Source organism: Phasianus colchicus, chromosome 15 (assembly GCF_987193195.1).
Source record: "Phasianus colchicus chromosome 15, bPhaCol1.hap1.1, whole genome shotgun sequence".
Classification (NCBI taxonomy): domain Eukaryota; kingdom Metazoa; phylum Chordata; class Aves; order Galliformes; family Phasianidae; genus Phasianus; species Phasianus colchicus.
This window is the reverse complement of record NC_143450.1, coordinates 14,931,343-14,953,083: the sequence shown is the minus strand read 5'-3', so window position 1 is coordinate 14,953,083 and position 21,741 is coordinate 14,931,343. Positions and strand designations below refer to the sequence as shown.

Genomic DNA, 21,741 nt, shown 5'->3' with positions numbered 1-21,741 from the left:
TAGCACACTGTCTTACTCTTTGCAACAAGACCTGGCACATCTGCCACTAACGCAAGACAGGAAGAGTTCCCGTTATGTTTATTTCTCTGCACCCCTTTGCAGTGCTACAAAGACTAATGCTTATTAGCAAGAAATATTCCACATCTTTCAGAGTTATTACAGGTCACTGGAGCAGCTCTTAGCCAAACTCATACTAAGAACTCCTCAACAACAGGCTGTTACTGACACTATGCATGTTATTACAAACTCAAAGGTAGAAATACTTATTATGGATTCTAATCTTTCACTCTCCTCGTGGTCTGTATGCCATAGCAATTGCAATGCCTTCACTCTAACCAAGATGAGACTACACTGCATATACATGAGCCCCTGCTGAGCTATGGGCTGGCAGCTTCAGATGACAGTGCCCTGTGCTCTGTGCCTGTAAGAGTTAAATGCTACTGGTTTAAAACTACCACAGGAACATTTACCCAAGATCATGCCTCTGGCTACAGTATAACCAGCATCTTGGCAAAGATGTTCTAATTGGAATTATTACTCCAATAATACTATGTAATTGGAATAATTCTGATAGGTGGTTATCAGTGTAATGACTCACATTCAGTATAATGAGACTCAGTACTCTATTATTTTAGAGGTTTTTTTGTTCGTTTGTTTTGCAAACTGTTATTGAAAACCCCAATAAAACTCCTAAAATCACACTGAAAATCCTACCAGATTCTTGAAGCACTGAAAACCCAGAGGTAGAGAAACCAAACTTACACCTGACAGTGTCCTTACCTACCAGTCACAGTCTTAACCACAATGCATTCCCAGTACTTTGTTATCAAGTTACACACTCACTCAATTTACACTCACTACCTGCAATCCTGCCTTCCAGTTAGCTACTGATGTCGACTGATAACGACTATTTTCACGTCATTTTTATTGAGCAATTTAGAAATATCATGACCACTTATATAAAGTAAATACAATTCTGCTTATCCATTAACCTTGTTTGCAAATAGACACTACAGCATTTGGGTGAAAACAATACACCTTGGGCCCTTCGTACCCAGCTGTAGATTCTGCTCAGTGTATGCACCTCTGACGTCAAGCATCAGCAACCCAGAGCAGCTACACCCATGAGCCTCTGATGTCCAATCATATCTAATTCACAACAGGTTACAACAAATTCAGCCCACAGAAGGTAGCTAACAGACATGACTGTATAATAAATGGGATCACATGTTAAACGCTTCAGCCCTTCTACAGATGGAGGACTGCATACAGTATTAGAAACAGATGCCTATGTCGATACACAATCTGACCTTTGATTAAAATTTATAAATACAATCAGGACATCTTTTAATTTTACTGGCTTATTTCATTTATAAACAAATAACGCATTTTTATGGCTTGTTCTGGCACACGTCCAACACATTCCATTTTTAGGTCTTGATCCATTTCCTGGGTTATACCACAACCAGAGGCAGAAATTGTAAAGCACTTTGGAAAAGCTGTATTTTGCAATGTTTTTGACATAACCAAAATCAGCAAGAGCTAGAAATGTTCTAGGAAAGTATACTCACATTGCACACTCACAGCAGTTTGCCTAAAATTTCAGAATTCAAAAAGCACTCTTGGAATAAAAAGCAATGGGCTGAAGTGAAGAGAAGGAAATTTCAGGGCAGGGTTTTAAGTGAATCTTCCTAACAGTATATGAGGCATTGGAACGCATAACCTAGGGTCACCACAGATGTTCACAAGACAGGTTAGGCAAATACATCACAAATAGAAACAAAGTACTAGGAACAGAAGATTGATCAGGCTGACCTGAGAGGCCCCCTCCAGCTCTCTTTTCTACAATGATAGCAGTATGACAACTAACAATATTTTCTGATACTGAGTTCCAACCTGAACTTAGCACAATATCAATCTTGCTTATCCCCAAATCCTGCTGCTTCCAGAACACTCTCCAAAAAGCAGAAGCAGTATGACAGACTCCAGCATCTTCAAATGTTTCGTCTGCAAGTTTCCACTTCTCTAATTTAAGAGGGAATCCTCAACTTGTATTCATGAATCTGTCCCCACAGAAATAAATGCTGACTCCTGATCACTTCTACTGCCTCTGTTGTTCCTAATTCTGGAAAGCCACTGGACAGTTCAGTATGAGAGACCAGGACTGGGGGCTAAAGGGAGCCAGGTAGGAACTAAGAAGTTCAAAAAGCAGTCTACCAAATACCACGTCCTGAGAAGGACAAGCCCATTTCCTGTTCCACAAATATCCACTCTAAATATTTAACAGGCAACTGCTGAATGCTAATATATTAAAAAATAAAGTGATCGTGGACTTCTATTGGAAAAAAAGCAGTAGTAATAAGAAGTGTAGTAATAATAAATCCCCTTTTCAGTATACGCTGGTATAATGTGTCGTGCTTTACTTCTCATGAAGATTATTAGAACTCTGGTGTAAAATTTAAAATAGCACTTTATAGTGGAAAACATGATGAATTTAATTGCAACAGAGCAAATGATACACTTAATAGGACATTGATATCTCCTCTCAGTTAAAAAAGCAAGAAACCATCTGCAAATGTTTATGTATGAAATCCAGCATAGGGAAAACATTTGCAGTGCAGAACAAATAAGATAATTGAAAACGAAATCGCAAGATAAGGTGTTTGGGCGGAGGGAAGCAATGCAGTGAGGAAAAGCCATCCCCATGACTACTGGTCCTTTCTCCTCCCTGCTCACTGCCTCTTCTTGGATTCCAGAGCGTGCTTTATTCCTCAGCAGCCTTTCTGCAGACTGGCGGATTTGATCACAGTTGGAAATTGTGAAACTGTGCTTTGTTTCAGAAAGAGAAGAGAGTTTAAGTACAGCTCTAGCAGCAGATGGCTCTGCTTTGGAATCTTTTATACACAAAGGAGATGTGTTTGCTGGCTTTGTAATCAACTCAAAAAGGGAAAAGAAATTTTGTTAACAACAGAGTGGATACATCTCGAATTTTTCATCAGGTAAGAAGTCAGAGAATCTATGAACCTGAGTGAAAAGCTACCAGGATATGTCTCCTAAAGGATAATTGTATTCTGTACATCCTATATTTAAAATTAGATGGAAAGTTTCATTCAGATCACAATACTTTGGAATTTAATGGACAGATGACGTTTGCAACCAAAATATTAACTAGCCATTTTGAGGGGGTGGAACTATGCATTTTAGGTAAGAAAATACTTAGAAAGTCTTTTAAAAACTTCTTTTAGTTTAGACTATGCTTTAATTTTTTCATTTCATATGTTTTAGTAATGTTTCTGCATCTAGAGGAATGAAAGAATCAGGCTATGTGGATTATCAGTTCTTACAGTGAACTCTCACTGTCTACGGGAGAGAATCTTTTCTGAAATGCATGGATTAGGGGTTGAAGTAAGCGACAGACATGAGTTCTCTCACTGAACACTGCAATCCTGTTTGACATCAGCTGGAATTGCAGTTCAAGGATTCTTATTCCGCTAATATTATCAGTTTAAAAAAATACCAGTATGTATTACAATACAGTTCAACATGCTGCAGTGAGTTCAGGTGTAACTTATTTTTCTATGAGTATTCCAAATGTTTAAACAAGACAGGTATAAGTGTTTCATTGTCAAGGAACTGTTTAAATTGCCTTTCAGAATGACATGCACTAAAGTGAGCACTTTTTAACTCAGAATATGCAGCAAATAGTGAAAAGAAATTGATCTTTTTTTTCTTTTTTTTGAGTGAAGAATGACAACGTGGATGGTGAGCGTGCTTAAAGCTAGTGTACTGAGAGAGCTGCCCAGAGGGCCAGCATGGGGATTTATCCTTAATGGCAGGCATTGCCAAGGGGACCCCCATGTCCACAATGAATTACTGGGAGAGGACACACAACCCTCACTACCAAACTCTTTTGCAGTCATGGATAAGAAAGTGAGAGGAGCAAAATATACATAAAATATTACAAGTATGGCTCAGCCTCATGACCTCCTAGTCCCTGCAGTTTCTCCTGCTGACATAAATAGCAGGAAAGAACAGAGCTTTCTTTCAGGGTATCTCTTTCAAAGCCAGAGCACCCTGCTAACACCTCATCTTTTCTTAAACAGCAGCTCTCAGGCTAGCCAGATGAACACTGCAGGCAGTGCAAAGAGGAACATCACCACTGGGACGAAGCAGCCAGGCACTGGACTCTTACACATCTGGAAGTGACAGCAAAGCTCATCAGGGCAACAGGCTCCTTGTCCTTCCATGCATTCTTCTTATGCTAAATCCAGCCAGACAATTAGTGCTATTCTAGGGAGAAGCAGTTCGCAGTGCATTCAAGGAAATATGTTACTGCTGTAATGCCTAACGGCCTGATGACCAAAGCACATCACCTATTTGTGCTAGCTTCAGAATCCCTTCACTTTTGCCTGAACTCAATAAGAGGAGTTTTTCCAAGTCAGTGCACACCAATTAGGTACGTAGCTCTTTTCCTGATCTACTGGGCTCCAGACACCAGTGAGAGACTACAAAGTCCAACCAAGCCACTGGACTTTAACGGCTCTTAAAGCCTTGTTGACTGAGTTCTTATGCCATTCCTTCACTATAGCTGAAGCAGGGCCAACTGACCCCATTCAAGAAGACTCTGGGTTTAATGTTAGACCTACTACAAATTAAGGCATAGTTGGAACATCAAACTACATATGGGCACATAGATCTACAGCCACTTTTCATTCTTGCATGACTACAGTAAAATATACTATTAAGGTATATTTTAATCAGAAGGATAGTGATAACAGATTCTACAAAAGCTTGTTTGTTTTTTAAACAAACAATTTCAAATTCTTAATTTGAAGAACACAAAGCAGAAGTATGAGAACAAAGCAGTTCTGGATATAACTTTATGTGTAATATTCTTTGGGTAGCTGCAGGAAATGAAACAGTTATAAAATCATATTTTCCAGTTTACTCTTGGACTTGCACAAGGCACCAAACAGTTTTTATTCCATAGTGATTAAGCAGCAACAATCATTTCTGTAAAAAGGTTGATGAAACTTATACATATAAAAATTGCTTTTAGTAATAATAAAATGCCCACCCATCCCTTCCTCTTTTTGCACATTCTCTAACATTCCAGTGCTTCTCCATTCCATTCTCTCCACAGGGCTCACAAAGCTATGGTATTTATTACTAGGGATGACAACTGACCTTCTTCCAGCAAGTTTTCCAATAATTCCTACTTCAAGAAGGGATTACGGTGAGTTAATGGTTGAGTTTTGAAAGTTGTATGCATAGTACATATCAACCCATCTTTAAATTTCAAAACTAACTCTTCCATCCTCCTTTTTCATTTCTCCAGGTTGGAAACAGCCCTTTTCTGGCTAGAAAGCTGGTGAGCCTTTGATTTCAGATTAACTTTTTAACTCAGTGATAAATTCAGACCCACCAAGATTTCCTGCTGAAGCTAATTATTCCCATTACTATTATTTCATAGCAGCAGAATTGTATTGAATCACATTCTTTGCCTGACACCTGCTAGAACTGAAAAAAGAGTCCACTCTGTATCTCTGGAGTACATGTTATATTTAATCACAGAAAATGTTGGGGGTATCATTTGACAGCCTTGTACAACAGTGAACAGAGTGTAGGGAAATGAAAAACAATCTCTGGCAACTACAGATAGGAAACAGTCAGCTGTGTAACCAAGATGTGATCATAGTTAACACTTTTGCGTAGTTAACACTTTACTCAAATTGGATTGAGGAAAAAGGACATACTATCTCTAACACGCAAGCAAAACAAGGTACTCCCTTAAAGATGTCATTCATGAAGGTGTTGAATAGCACTTAAGCTCAAGGCGCATCATTCTGGATTAAACCAGAGGGATTTGGTGAATTAGTTCACACTGCTTTGTAGTTTTAGAGAAAATATGATGTCTAAACTAGCAATGCAATGGCAGGATCCAATTCTTCATTTTTCTGATAACAAAAAAGCAACAGACTGCTCTCACTGGAATTCTCAAACCTTGCTAAATCTTTGGCTGAGATAGATCTTAAAATGTTTAATTTTGAAAAGCAACATTTATCTACTGTTAGTAGAACAGGATTTGTATGAAAACGTTCATGCAGTGTTAAACAGAGCTGTCAGTGTTATTTCTCAAACATCACAGTCATAGCTCTCTAACAGTCAGTACAGAGCCTTATAAAAGGAGGATCAGCCTCCACCCACCTTTCTGTACAAAGCCACTAATACGACACCATTTGCTTTTCTTTTCAGAACTCATCAGTGCAGTAAGTAATTACATCAGACTTGCTTTAAACTTCAAGGACACCAAATACAAAGATTTAATCTTTGTATTTAAAGATTTAATTGCCACCTTGCGAAGCTCCAAGAAAAACATCTTCTAAGTACTAAGGGGATGGACATATTCACAGATGCAAAACCTTCCTAGCTAGGTAGTCTGGGAAATGCTTCACAATGGATAAAGCCATTCAGCATCCTTCAGAGATTTTCCCTAATCAAACTATCCCAAACAGCAGCTATTCTCAGTTTTTGAACTTTGATACATGCCAACCTTCCTTCCCTGCAGTATTCTTGCTTATTACAGCCTACATATTAGTTACAATGGTGGGGCTTTTTGGAAACCTTTGCCTGATTGTTATAATAAAGAAACAGAAAGAAGCTCAAAATGTTACAAACATTCTGATTGCCAACCTCTCCTTATCAGATGTATTGATTTGTATCATGTGTATTCCTGTCACAGCTGCATACACTTTAATGGATTACTGGATATTTGGGGAAGCTATGTGTAAAATAAGCTCTTTCATACAAAGTATATCTGTCACAGTCTCCATTTTCTCACTTGTACTGATTGCTATTGAGAGATACCAGTTAATTGTAAATCCTCGTGGCTGGAAGCCTAATACCTCACATGCTTACTGGGGAATTATTTTCATTTGGGTTTTTTCACTCATGATATCCATTCCTTTTTTAATATTTCACCAATTAACTGATGAACCCTTCAAGCACCTGTCCTTCCACAGCGATTTCTACAAGAACAAAGTGGTGTGCATCGAGGCCTGGCCTTCCATTACAGAACGTCTGATTTTCACCACCAGTCTGCTGCTTCTCCAGTACTGCTTCCCACTGGGGTTTATTCTTATCTGCTATCTCAAGATATTTGTATGCCTCCGGCGGAGACACAGTAAAATAGATAGGATGAGAGAGAATGAGAGCAGGTTGAGTGAAAACAAAAGGATTAATCTGATGTTGATATCAATTGTTGCGACCTTTGCAGCTTGCTGGTTGCCCCTCAATATATTCAATGTTGTTTTTGACTGGAACCACGAGGCACTGATGAGCTGTAATCATAACCTAGCATTTACACTGTGCCACCTTGTGGCCATGACCTCAACATGTATCAATCCCATCTTTTATGGATTTCTCAACAAGAATTTTCAGAAGGATTTGATAGGGCTGGTTTATCACTGCAGATGTTCAGCATCACAAGAGGAGTATGAAAACATTGCCCTTTCAAATCTGCAAACTGATGTATCTAAGGGATCTCTGAAATCAAATAATCACCCTCCTGAGAATGCCTAAAATAACCCAGAAGCATCTTCTAACATTTTGTATCTTGCTGCAGATGACCTTCTGTAGCTCTTCATCCTGGTACCTCCTCATCTAACTGAAGTTAGAAGTGGTCTGTACTATTTAATTCAGCACAAACAGAATCATGTTCCCAAAGGCGTACTGCTAACAAGTGCTTTATGATGGTATTAATGCCAATAAACCATTTCCAAGAGACTTAAAGAACAATAACAATGAATATCAACAGTATTAACATCTTATTTTTTAATCCACAATTTCCAGGTCACTGTAGAAGTATTTCCATTGATGCAGCTGTCCTTCCTACACACCTGGCTTTGCCCAAGTAAGCCATGAGTACTGAGATCTCCTCAACTTCAGTCTTTTTACAAACTGATTTTTGTCTTTTTAATTTTCCAGCCCTGCACCATTCCCATCTCCAGTACATTGTTACTTTGCACAACAATTTATAAGTAGTTTATACTGTGAGGAAGGCCCCTCAAGTTACCCTGAGCCTTCAGTAGTACCTTCCTTTCAGCCCCAGCACAGAGTTTGCTTTCCTTTAATACCGGTTCATCCTACAAACTGTACTTTAACATGAGAAAACGTTAGAGTTGAAATTTCTTTTTTTTTTTTCCCTTTATTTTAAATGAGCACTAAACCAAGCCCCATTTGCTGTGCTGAAAATTTGCATCAGACCTCCGCTGATCAAGACAAAATATGTATTTAGCGTTTCTCCTAAAAGCATTGCATTCTCCTCAAAACCACCAGTACAGATCATTGCTTTCTCTGTTACCATCATTGCTGGCCTCTACAACTGACCTTCTAGAATCTCCATTATGAAACAGACATGCTATGAATTCAAAGTAAATTGGTTTTTAATCCAGATTATGGGTTTCTCTTTTAATAGAAAAATAGCTTTCTGCTTTAATTTCCAAAATATCTTTCCCATATCTCTGCAATAGCAAGAGGTCACACCTGAGGCATTTGCAGTTGTTTCTGTTTGACTATGTTTGGAAAGAGCTTATAGAATCCTTACAGTTGGAAGGGTTGGAAGCTTCTTCTGTTCTGCAATGTATGGAAGCCTGAAGATGTAGTATTGAATGCAGCTTCTCTCAAATTAAAACATAATAAAACTCACTTTCCAGAGTGGTCATAAAAATCAATGAAACCTATTCCTCACCCATGCAATAGTGCCAACATAAAAATCAGCTAAAATTCAGTTGTTTAAATGATACACTTTAGTACAACAACCCACTGTCCTAGAAGTCAACTTCCTTTCTCTTGTCCAAGCTATAAGAAAAATACTTAGTTGACAACTGCTTCCTGGTTCCCACTGAGCAAGATCTCACTGAAACCTACCAGGGCCTGATCCCATTGAAGTCATAAGAGCAGTGATAGCTGCAAGAGTAACAAACTATTGGCATGGAAATCAAGTATATGGGTGACAGGTATGAATTAGTTTTGGCATAATCTAGCACTTTTCTTCTAATTAGATCAAATATAATGCACGTGAAGCAGAGCACATAAACAGCTACAGCTCAAACATCTGCTTTCTGCATTACAGAAGGAAAATCAGGAGAGAGCTAAATGCCTAGTAGGGGCTAATAATCAGCTGTTGAGAGTATCTAACTATTAATGGTTCCCATTAATTCCAACCTTCAGTCAGCTCAATCACTGGGCTCCTTTCACTGCTGATACACACCATCTGCTTGCCCAGCACAACCAGCATTGAACCATGCAGAAAGCAATAACCCAGACATTGAGACACTCCGTGCAGAAACAGAGGGGGGTGGTGTCTATTTGCAGTGGGATGTAGACTGAGGATGTAGAATCTGTTCTCTGCTGGGTAGGACTCCAAGGCAATGAAATGATTAATTAGCTCCATTTCACCTGCTTAACTGAGAGCAAATCTGATTCGGGAATTTCACTTTTTGTGGAGGTTCCAGTGCCCATGCAGAATGCCATCTCATCATTTCAGGTCATTCACAAGACAAAGGTCTGTAACAAGTTACAGCAGCACAGATACTACAGGCTGGGTTACCTTCTCTGAGGCTGGAACACGTCTCTACCATGGTCTTTTTCAGAGCTGAGCATACCAATAACAGGTCAGGGCTGCTGACTGAAGCGATTCACAAGCACATGACATTTACAATATGCTCCACTTCTTGAGTATTCAACACAAGAGTTAAGAATGCTCTCTCTTCTCACTGTGGCACACATCTCAGATAGTATTTATGGTTTGCATGAGGCCCAGCTCAGATTCCCAATTGCGACTTTGGACCAAGCGTCTCCCATACCAGTATTACTATCTCATAGCCATGCCCAAGTGTGCTTAGTTTCACAGTACAGGTGTTTTCAGTGGTTTAAATACAGCCATGGAATGAACACTAGTCTAAATTAAATGTTCAGAGGGCCAGCAGGTACTCCTGTGACCCTGAGAAGGCCAGGACTGATGGATGCTCCCCTGACTGCCCCTCTGTAAGTGCTTAGGCAGGTCATATTTCTGACATTAAACAGTTAAAGAAAAAAAAGGTTGCTATTGCTTTTTGTGACATCAGCTGTCTATTCCTGTCATCTTGATCAGGGTTAAGCAATCCATTTTTTCACTCCGATTCTCAGAATAAGAGGTTCTTCATTACCAGGTGGAAGCTCTCTGAGCAGTGAGACTGCTTCAGACCAATGCGAATAATAACACTTGTGCCTTGATTTCTTTCTTGTTCTTCCTTACACTTTGATTTGATTCAAGTGCTGATACTCCATTTCAGTTCTGAGCTTTCAGTTATCAAGTATCTCTTAATGCTGTGCTTACAAAAATCACTGCTAACAGAACAGAGCACCATCACCACCCTGAGGGCATCACCCTCAGCGCTGAACCTTCTCTCACTACATCCGCTGACTTTATATGCAGCCTGATATCTAGTTTCCAGACAAATCAGTAGGAGGGAACTGACTTTAATAGGAATAGAATCAGATAACAGTAATCAGATAACAGCTTTGCTTACCAGAACGCTGTTATTTGATGTAACCTCATGTCACACAGGGAGCAGACACACGGAATCGCACCCAGGGAGGTAGCTAGTTCAGCTACCTGAACTCACAAACACCATCCAAATGTACAAAGAAATTCTTGGCAGCAAGGTGGGATTAAATAATGAAAAATTGCATCAGGACATGCTTGGGTTGGTTCGGTCACAGACCATATCAATATACTTATAAAGAACCATGTAAATTAATATATCCTTACATATCTTTGTACTTTATGGTTCATTGGTTTAACTGTAAACACACGTAACTAAAGTTAGATACTTGGAAAACAGCATTTATTGTGAGAATGATTCTGCAGAATCAACTTGGTTGATCATTGATTGTAATTATGTATGTGTACAAAAGCAGTGCCACTGCTGTGCATTAGTTAAATATTCTGATTCCTCCTGTCTACTGACAACCATCACCTGTAAAATACTGTCACATTGCCCAGCTGCTGGATATTATTGTTTATAATATTAGTAGGACAGTTCTTATGCAAACAGCTCTGGAAACTGCTTTAGCATTTCATATGTTCACTTATTAGCTGAACAGAAAACAGTGACAAGTGAGATATTTGCTTTTTCTAGGGGAAAAAGAATTTAAAATACTGTAAACCCTCAGCATTATGAACGCTTAACTAAAACTAAAATGCAAACAGCTAAAGAGCATTCTCAGGGCTCACGGCACTGCCATCCCTTTTGGTGAAGATGGATAGGATCATAAACCAGGGAGGTTTCAAGGGAATTCATGACTCAAGGGCAGAGCACCTTTTTACTGTGGCAACTCACGATTTGTACTCAGATATCACCAGTGTGTTTGGAATTCTAGATGTTCTGCAAGGATTTCCAGTTTGTCAGAGTGGAAGTTTCCTTTCAGTAGCTCAGAAAACATTATCAGCAGAACAAACAGTGCAAGAGCTTTTCCGAGTGCTACACTGCAGCCCAATTCGTACATATTTGCTATGAAAGGAGCTTCTACTATTGTGTTTTAACTCCCTGAAATCTAAACAGGGAAAAAGTCTTTTGGCTTTTCTTGTTTAAGCCAAAATCTTCACACCACATTTTCCTGCATTATCACTATTTATTTCCACAAGTGATAAAAACCCCTTTCTCTGTTGGAGAAAGGGCAAGCAGAAATAGCTGCAGTTATCAGCAAGACTCAATATTACTTCCATTTTCTGTGAAATACTTCTTATTAGAATCACAAAATGGCTTGGGTTGGAAGGGATCTTACAGACCACCCAGTTCCAACCCCCTGCTGTGGGGGCTGGATGCCACCCACCAGCTCAGGCTGCCCATGGCCCCACCAGCCTGGCCTTATTAGGTTCAGGTCCTTAAAATTTCATAGAACATATGGAATTACAGACAAAATCAGCATCAGAGAGACATTAACCACAACACAGCACATCCTGCAGAATGGAAGGACACTTGCTTCCAAACTCAGATGTGAACCCAGCCTGCTGCCAATGAAATATTTTAAAACAGTATTTACAGTAATGTTTTCATAGTAGAGCTAATCTAAAATGAAGCTCTGAGTAACTTCACAACAAAAGGTCAGACAGGTTGCAGATGTAATCAGTGGAACCTCATAAACTCCACAGATGTAGAATGACACTGTCCTTTCACTTCCATGCTAATAAGCCACTTAAAAATGCTCCACAGTGACAACCTTAGAATTATCTTGTCTACATTTGCTCGTTTTTAAACAAGGCTCCTTTGGCATACAACTTGGTTACCATGCAAATGCACTGACTGATGTCTTTTATTTCATTTCATAGGCTTCCCTATTAGTCACAGGCTATTTACATAATGTGATGGAAGTGGCACCTTTGTGGAACTGTTCTCTGTGCAGAATTCATTTCACCCTCACACCTAGTGAGGAAAACTTGCAACTTCATTTAGATGCTTTGGCTGTAACAGTCAGAAGAAACATGAATTTGTTCTTCCAACCAAGAATGGATACTACAGTCAAAAAAAGCTGACAAAGTTTGGGATCCCCCCATAGAAAATGCTTACCCAAATTTGCCATCTCGTTTCAGACCAGAGACATCTGCAGGGCTACTTACATTGCCCCAGCACCTACAGATCTCTCTCCCTACTCATCAGTCCAGGCCTACAGACCTACCCACTGTCAGGCAACAAAATGACTACCTGGGGAATAAAATGGTTTGTATGGTATAGTGTTATCAGATGATCCCCTTATTTAAATTCTGCCTGGAACATTCTCAGAACATCATCATAATTTGTAAAAAAAAAACCAAACAAAACAAAAACACCTCACCATGACTGTTTTTGTGATCATGCTGCTATAGTTTCTCAAGTGGTTACCAATGGAATCCATTTAAACCATGTTAGATTGTTGTGCTGGAGTGTGAGGTTTTTGAGGTTGTTGTGTTTTGGTTTGATATATAAATGCAACCACTGTTTTATTACATGTGAGAAGTAAGTCTAGACAAGAATAAAATTCAAGAAGTTTGCTGTGGATCAAAACAAGAAAGGAAATTCCAGAGCAGTCGTCCTACTGTCTTTCATCTCTCCGGAACCAACTACAACAGTCTCTCCCATTCTTCTGAAATTCTCCTCAAAAACTTACTTAGCTGCCATCCTCTTCCCTTTTAAGGGATTCTGCAGGAATTTAACAGCACCTTGCAGCCCTCACCCCCTTCCCACTGCTCCTTGAATGGATTCCAGCGTGAACCTGGATTCCACTCCTGTGCTGGCTGGCAACCAGACTTGCACTCCTTCTCCTTGGGACTCATTTAAACTACCACCAAATACCCCCAAAACCATAGCCCAGGCTTTCTCCCCAAACTGGCTCTCATCAGGGTGTCCCACAGGCACCACACATCCCCAGCTCTGTGTCAGAAGTACGGCGCTCACTGCAGAGTCAGGCAGGGAGGAATGGCAGGATGTCACACCCCAGCAGCTCTCAATGCTGGCATCTGGCTTAGTGACCATAAACATTATTCTAAGGCTGCATTCTCCAGCAACCTTGGAGCATTTCAGAAGTTCCTGCCAACTGGAATCAAACCTCACGTTTGTAAGGCAGAATGCCCCCAAAAATGAGGCATATGAGGTTTTAACCATATTTTCCAGTGCTCTTTTTTAGGTAAAACACCACTTAAAACTTTGCCCATGTTTAGGTGTGCATTCAAAACCATGAGATATTACATTTAATTGTCTGTCTGTGCTACAGCTGAAGTATCTGAAGTCCTGGGGCTGAGTGGGGATGCAGGGCTGGCAGCTTCTAATGAAAAGCCACGCTGAGATTCCTAAAAAAAATGGCCATGGAATTAGTACTGAAACCAAAAGGAAAATCTGAGTTGACTGAAAGGTCATCAAACATGGGGAGATAATTATTGCTTGATGTTCCAGGAAACCCAGGCTCTGACACTAAATTAAAAGTAGAAAAAAAAAAAAGCAGCACTGGAAGCCTTTGATGAACGATAACAAAAAGATTCTTTCTTTCCTATTCCAATCATGCAAACAGACCAAGCATGGAGATACTGAGGGCTTTATACAAGAAAACACCAATAATCACGTAAGCCTGAGCACCCTGCTGAACTTCAAGCCTTTTTTCCACTGACATAGAGGAACAATCAAATATTTCAAAGGGAAAAGTCTTTTCTGTTGTTGTTGTTACTATCATTTACTTTTCTGACTAATTCATTTACAGAGTTGATTACCTTTTTTCTCATGCAGATTTGGCTCCTCACCTCATTCCAAAATGAAAATACACAATCTGCTAAGGTTCTAGGGGTGCTCAGGTTCTGACAGGAGGCTCAGTGGGGCTGGTGTTTAAAACAAAGAAGGACACAAACAAACAAAAAAGAAAAAAACACTTTCTGTACATTTTTGCACAGAGGGGATCTGCAGCAGCTGTACAAAAAGCACTGGAAAACAGCAACAGCAAGTTAGGAACAAAAGAGGTTGTGAACAGAGAAAAATTGTGAGCAATCAATATAATGAAGAATTAGTACCTCTAATGCTAAGAAATCATAGCTGCTTGTACTTGTGGAAAAGCTGAAAAAATACCAACCACTCATTTAAGAAGGCTTTAAAAACACGTGGGATCACAGAATCCTTGAGAATGGGAAGGGACCTCTCGAGATCATCCATCCTAACCCTCTGTGCTCAGCGCGTAATCATAAATTTACCTAATTAAAACTTCAAAAGAAAAAAGCTAAAGAGCTGCAATCCCTTTCTGTAACATTCAGAGGAAAGGAATAATTTTCCATTTGTTTAGTTTCTTTTATCACATTTTTGATCTGCACTTAGTTACTGAGGAGTCTGGGAAAAATATCAACTGCTACTGCTGGAAACTGGGAGAACTCCTGTGCCTATATCCTGCAGCTGGCACTGATACCCAAGAAAATGTCTAAAGGCACTTCCATCAAAGTGACTGAAGTGCCAAAAGCATAAGGAGAACAGAGAGCTGCAGGTGCCAGGGCTGGAACAAACCAAACTTACAGAGACAAGGAAGAAGATCAGACCCCAGCTTCCATGCCCAGGCTCTAGGCGGCACTTCAAGAAGAGAAGACCTACTTCACTGCCCAGACTATAGATGTGCTTTCTTCCCAGCTGGATAAGTAGCATCAGATTCAAAGCATATGCAGATCCAGGCACACGGGCTTGCCAGAAGAGGAGGAGAAAAAGCAACACGATTAGAAATAGGTCTGTGGAACAGGGGAAAGAAAAAGAGCCCAGTGTGGGACCTGCACTAGGAGGGACTGGCAGGGATTGCCTGAAGGGTGCACGGCACAGCGCCGGCTGGACTACCAGCAGAAGAGATCCACAGTGTGGGCAGCAGACATCTTGGCAGGATCAAAGCCTTATTTTTAAATCTGTCCATTCCAATTCCAGTGTTTGAAGCCAGAAATAGCGTAGGCATAGCAGGAGCACCATATGGGGAGCACACTCCTCCCCAAGATGGGGTGAGGGAGCAGGGTCAGGCTGCACGTGCCGTGCATGTGATCTCATTTCAGTGCTGAGTGTTCATCCAGGCTTTGGCTTTTAGAGTAAACATGGTGCTAATCTGATTGTGCTAAAGGTGGCATACAAGTAATACCTGCCTCGAGGAGCAGCTTGATTGCTTTAAAGGTAAAACAAAGTCAGTATAAAAGGTTGACACATATTCCTTAAGATCAGATTTGACAACCATTCTCCTGACATTATTAAATATAAAACATAGATGCCAGTAAATTTCAGAACCTCTGGATTCTCATCACCCAAGCAAGCTCTTCTGGTCTTTTTTTCGTATACCTTTACCATGCACTGTAGCACTGGCCTCCAAATCCACTACGACTCAATTGATGCAGCTGGTAGGAAACTCACGGGTATTGATATACATACACTCTCATTAGGTCTGTCTGGTGACAACAGATACAAAATTTGCTTTTGACCTCATACATTTGCCTAGACACATTGAGCCCCTGCCTGCTTCATCAGCTGCTCTGCACCACAACTGCTCACCACTGAGATGGGCTGGAGAGGAAGAGAAGAACGAGCATCTCTGCAGAGTGTCAGCACATCATGTCCCCACACAAGGGCCACCAGGCAGGGGCAGGTCCTGCAGGCAGCATCACAGGGCCAACATGACAATACTCGAGTAAACAGAGCTGGCATAAGGGCAGCGCAGACGTTTCCACACACCTGCCATCTGGGTGAGCAGGCTCAATTCTTGAGCATGGAAATGTCAAGGACACATCAGAGCCCTGTCCTGGTAACACATCTGGACACCACTGCCCCGCAGGCTGAGCCCCAGGACAGCTGGTATCTGCTTACTGGAAACCTGCACTGCTGTGCCTGTGCTGCTCCTAAGCTACAGATGGCTTCAAATGAGCCTCACGTGGAACGGGAGCTCAAAGAAAGTGGCCCCCAGGCATGATTCCCCACAGCCCTCCCAGCAGTCCCTGGCTGATATTTATGGCAGTTTCCATATTGCCTCCAGGCACTGCTCCACAGCTGCAGCATTTATTGCTTATCTACCTTTTCTCTTATAGTTGGTCACATCAAGTCCTCTCCCTGACCTTCTCCATCAGCGTAATGTACCTCCTCCCTGCCCAAAGGTATGGCTCACAGACTGGACAGCCAGCAAAGCTGGCAAAAAACCCACTGCTGGCAACTCCTCCATATCCTATCACCCACATACCAGCGCCAAGCTGCATGAGCACTACAAATAAAACATCAGCTTACCTGAACACATTAACTTCTACATAAATTGCTGAATTTCATAGACTTCTGAGGATTTCTGGTAGGTTGATTACACATTTCAAAGCAGATGGTTAGGGCTATATAAAAACCATTCTCTTTATTGTTCAGCATTTAGCATAATCTACTACCTGGTTTTAACTTCTCAGCAAAAACAAATGATTTCTAGTCCTGGTCAAAAAACCTTGAAAGGCTTAAATATTCACAGGAACAACGATAGAGATGCAGAGACCATCTCCTTTGTATAGCAACAAATTGCCTCAAATCTCCACTGCTGTAGGTAAGACAGAAATCTCGCCTAAGTTGCACTCACCAGTGCAGTAAATACACCAGAAAGCACTGGCTTGTAGGATCAAAGACAGGAAATGTGTCATCATCTGGGGCTATTACGAACAGAAAAAATCTTACCCAGTTTTACCCAGCCTGACATCCCTAAATACACTCAGGAAACAGATTAATCCCATCTCAAATCTCTTTGCCCATTTCTAGCTGGAGCAGCACAGTCAGCCTTCAGAACCCCACTGGCTCTACCTGGACCCTCAGTTTCCCTCTGCTTCCTCCTCCCCACCACTCCCTTACTGGGAAAGAGCAAAGACGAAGCTTCTCACAGTATTTAGCAAGAACATAAACATGATGCAATGGCTCAGAACCAGGATTTAACAACTCATAATTTAGGTTTACTAATCAGGACAATGCAAATGAAAGTTTTGATTGGGGAAGCAAAGGAGGGCGGGGGAGAATTGGGGACTTTCAGCAGCTGTAGCCTCTAGGTCAAACAAGTCATTTCCATTCACTTGGGTCATTTTTTAATTAAAAAAAATAACAACTACAAAGCAAGGGAAATCAAGGGATAAATTTTGGCTCCATTAAGAAAGCCATATGATTTTACCAGTGAAAGTAGCAGGCTACCAAACAGCTGAGGTTTCACCAGGCCCATCCTCTGCTTCCCTGGGGCTTTTGTCTGGGTACAGTCAGAGATTTTGCTGATATATCTGCATTCATCACTGGTAATGCACAGATCTCTTCTGGGAAGCCTCAGACTTGCCACACACGTACTGTAAACCCATCTGTACCTGCACAACAAATCCAATGACTCCAGAAGACAACAGGTTTACTCTTCATGCACAGCCACTCACTTTCCAGAGAGCACCTTTGAGACACAGGAGAACCATCGGTGTCAGCATGGAGCTTTGACAACAACCAAGAGCTACACTCAATAAGGAGCAGCTTGAAACTAGACTGAAAAACGTGCTGCATTCCCACCCCAAGTCTCTGATCTCAGTAGATCAGCTGGAGCTCATAGGCTGGATAGATCAAAACCAACCAGCACAGAAGGCACTCAACCATTCACGAGCACATTATGAAGAACTTCAGTTTTTTGATAGCCCATGCTTCTGGCACGGTGAGGGCTCAAGAATTTATGATTTGTCAGACATTGGGAAGGAATTAGTCCCAGGAGCAGCAATACCCCAGCACTGAGCACAGTGGGGAAACAACCAACCTCAGACAGTTACAGAGATGCCAGGATCGCCTTCGTATCACTCTTGGAGCCAAATTCAAGCCTGCTTTGCCTTCTCTGCTGTTCATTCCACGTTAAGTGCCAAATGACATTAACATGAAGGCTCCCTGAAATTCCATCTCACTAACATTTAACAAGCTATTGATTTGTGTCTGTCTTGTGTCAAGGCTTGTCAGCAATCCTCTGTGAAGGACATGTGAGTAAAGCACAGCACTCCAGAGACATTCAGTGGCCACTGCAGCTCCCAGAGGGACCTGCACACTTTAGTAATCCAAACGATTCCACTTTCCCAAGCCAGATGGCCAATTGATCTGATACTGTAGAGCAGGGCTGCACTGAATCGCTTTGTTGTGCTTCATTACACAGTCTGCTTCCGAGTACAGTTAAACACCTTCAGATCATCTGGAAACAGCAACAACAAAGGAAGAACAACAGAAATGCATTAGTCTCAAAATTGTCCTAATTTAGAAGCACAGCAAAACATAGTTCAAAAGTCTTGATTCTTCTTAGGGAAATCACTGCAATATGCAGATTTTCAAAGGAAGTATTTTGCACTTGGAACGTTGCAAAATTTTTTTGATTTATTAAAAAAATCACCTCCATTCTTTTCTCAGTTTCAAAAAGAAGGAAGAAAAAATGACCCAAACTCCTTCCACATCTCTCTCTTTAATTGTATTGACTTTTGTCTTTATCTCCAGAGACCAGGGTTAAAGTTTCAGCTCAGTCACAAGTTCAGGGCTTCATGGAATTACTTCAGTCCTTAATAATTATTTGTCCACATTGTAAAACTATTACCCCCCAATCTCCCTCCATTAGCCTCTGTTGTTTGGCCAGGGCAGCAGGCTGTACGGCTGACACCTGAAGCACACACTGGGCTGGGCCGGTTGGGCAATGCAGGCACTGCCTGCACAGAGCACACTTCCAGCTCAGCAGTACTGTGTGCTTTGGGGGGAGAAAAAAAAAAGGATCAACTCCACACAAACTGTAAGAGGAGTGAATACTTTATTGATATATTTCCCAGTAGCTCCTGCGTACAAACTATTCTTGGCATTGGAGAAAAATCAAGGTCATATCATGCTTAGATTGTAACTAATTAATTTTTCATACTAAAAATGTTTTCTAAGTCAGATGGCTGATATGTGGTCATTTAGAAAGCAAAAGGAGCAGACAGGAAAAAAACAAAGCCTTCAACTTTGTTCACTGAACAACCTTTTACCTATGGCCTGGCTCACCAAATTGTGTTTGATACTTTTGAGCAGGGAAGGAACTACAGAGAAGGATGAATCTTTAGGATTTTAATAAATCCATTTCCATGGCCTTTAGAGTTATCATTTCTCAGTCAAGCCAAAACTCTCCAGGGTAAAACTCCAAAGCACAAAATGCTGACCTCTGGATTATCTTCTGCTAGGTAGGAGGATAGCAAAAGTTAGTGAAAGATCCTTAGGTCACCTTCATCACCATCATCTATGATTAATGTGGGGTCATGCAGGAAGATGCAGACAAACCTGGAGCCCTGGTTTATCTGTCATGGCTCTGCCATGACTGTCACCTTCATGATGCAGTTTGCTAGCAGACAAAAGATGATCATCCTGCCAGGACAGCTCAGCAGGAACAGGGCATGCTGCAGAAGCCACAGGGCAGCCACACTGCTCTGACTGCAGAGCAGCAATCAGAGTGTTTGCCTGTGCTAGTGCAGAGAGGGGCGAAGCATCTGCCCCCCCTGCCAGGTGCAGCTCAGGCTTTACAAGCAGCGCAAAGGCATTTCTGCCCTGCTCCTGCCAGGCAGCATTTACCAGAATGTCACGGGGAAAGGAAAGTAAGTGCTCCTTAATTATAGCCCTTCTGTTGTTCAACTTGGGGTTTTATTAAAAGGGAGAAAGTACAGAGGGCAGCTAATCAGCTGCTCCTAACAAATGAAGCTCCGGAGATAGATTTTTCAAGTGATTAGTGGTGCAGACATGAATTTCACAACTCGAAACCTATGCATTTTCATCCAGCAACTACCTTCCTTAGGCAAAAAAGGATCAGAGAGGGACAGCTGACAGCCAATACAGCCTCAAATGCTGTTGGCTATATCACCAAAGTACATAGACTTAAAAAACGTATTTTGCAGTTCTGTTTCCGAAGTCCAAATAGCTCTGCAGGTTCCACGTGAGGCTTTAGTTAGAAGCAAAAGCCCTTGGTGTACCTTTGCACACACAATTCTCACATGACAAAATATCGCTTGCTGGCCAAAATGCCATTCAGCAGCATCTCAGCACTGCCACTCCCCTGCTCAAGTCTGAAGCTCTAATGACAGAGCCAACAGCTGCCAGAGACTTACAGGCTGAAATGGGGAGTGGAGCATCTCAGAGATAGATGATGCAGCCTGAGGGGAGCTGACAATGCACCTGGTGGCAGCAGACAGCTTAGAGGCGTGCAGTGCTCCTTCCCTACCTGCTGGTACCAGGAGGTGATGTGTGCTTGCAGCTGGGATAGCAGCACCAGCAGGGAAAGCTCACCTCACAGAAGCTGGGGTGAGAGAACCTGTCCTGTAGAACACAAACTAGATTTAGCTTAAAACTCCAGAAAGGACAGCATTAAAGAACAACAACAAAAAAAAAAACACCTCTTGTATACCATTCATTACCTGATTTTATGAAGGTTAAAGTTGAACAACTTTCACCAGTGACTTATTACCTTTCTGAGTAAGAGGGAAACAACTGTCTGCATCAGAGCAAAGTGTGTGAAGCTGAACACAGTAGTGTGCACAGCTGTGAATCTGAGTCCCCAACAGCCAGAGAGGGAGACGTGAGCTGATGTTCTTCCTCTCTTCACACTTGATTCCACAAGAGTTTCTTGTAGGTGTCAGCCTCTGTGCCTTCACTCCCTCCCAGCTCCCCAGTGCAGCAGGCAGCTCCTGCAAGGGAGCTCTGAGCTGAGGGCACAGCATTCACAGCACTGCTGTAATACCGCTCCTTCTGCCCTCTATTCTCTCATTACAGAGCACTGCAGACATTCACTGTGTAACCACAACCTGACGCTAATTGGGAGTTTGCCACCCAAGAAACACCAGGTCTGTAACTGAACCTGCCATTAATAGTTATGGTTAACTGCTGACCATGCAACCATTAAAGCACTATCTATACATCATACAGATTGACATAAACTATTCTCCACCTACAGTGAAAGCAAGCCTACAGGGTCTGTTGCTGATGCAACAACCTCCTCTGTCCTGCTCTCCCCTGTGCTCATTTCCAGGTGCTACTTCCTACCACCAGCCCCCATCTCCATGGCAGATGCCTCTTTACATCCCTCCTGACAGATCCCTCTTGGACAGACTCCATCTCTGCAACACACACTTGGAGTTACAGTCTCCTGAACCCCAAATTACCCCAGACATTGGTGCACGGTATCCAATTGAGGATGCTTCTCCTC

General features: G+C 41.6%; 2 protein-coding genes and 1 long non-coding RNA gene across 7 annotated transcripts in view; 1 reads left to right on the top strand and 2 right to left on the bottom strand.

The window, feature by feature from the left end:
* The window catches only part of KLHL3 (kelch like family member 3), a 115,101-nt gene that overhangs the window by 58,778 nt on the left and 34,582 nt on the right, over positions 1-21,741 (bottom strand). The gene's annotated exons all lie outside the window — the stretch shown is intronic.
* Positions 1-21,741, bottom strand: part of LOC116232197 (uncharacterized) — a 36,819-nt gene that overhangs the window by 2,837 nt on the left and 12,241 nt on the right. For 2 of the 3 annotated variants that reach the window (XR_016471291.1, XR_016471293.1), the window contains 2 exons: positions 20,761-20,855; positions 13,887-18,726 (listed from right to left, as the gene is read on the bottom strand). The exons of the other annotated variant lie outside the window; for it this stretch is intronic. This is a non-coding gene — a long non-coding RNA (uncharacterized LOC116232197). Of the gene's footprint in view, positions 1-13,886; positions 18,727-20,760; positions 20,856-21,741 lie in introns of those variants that run through there. 3 annotated transcript variants of the gene reach the window in all.
* Positions 405-9,282, top strand: LOC116232195 (neuropeptide Y receptor type 6-like). Of its 2 annotated transcripts, XM_090150743.1 has the most exons (5): positions 405-2,185; positions 2,841-4,456; positions 5,144-5,236; positions 5,339-5,371; positions 6,256-9,282. In XM_090150743.1, exon 5 carries the CDS (start codon positions 6,457-6,459, stop codon positions 7,579-7,581), a length of 1,125 nt encoding a protein of 374 aa, XP_090006869.1. In that variant the 5' UTR covers positions 405-2,185; positions 2,841-4,456; positions 5,144-5,236; positions 5,339-5,371; positions 6,256-6,456; the 3' UTR covers positions 7,582-9,282. The 2 variants fall into 2 exon arrangements, with proteins under 2 accessions (XP_090006869.1, XP_090006868.1); XM_090150742.1 differs by having other exon boundaries at positions 405-4,456.

Coding starts and splice junctions, on each gene's coding strand:
- LOC116232195 (XM_090150743.1), top strand. CDS start 6,457: ATGGATAAAGCCATTCAGCATCCTTCAGAGATTTTCCCTAATCAAACT.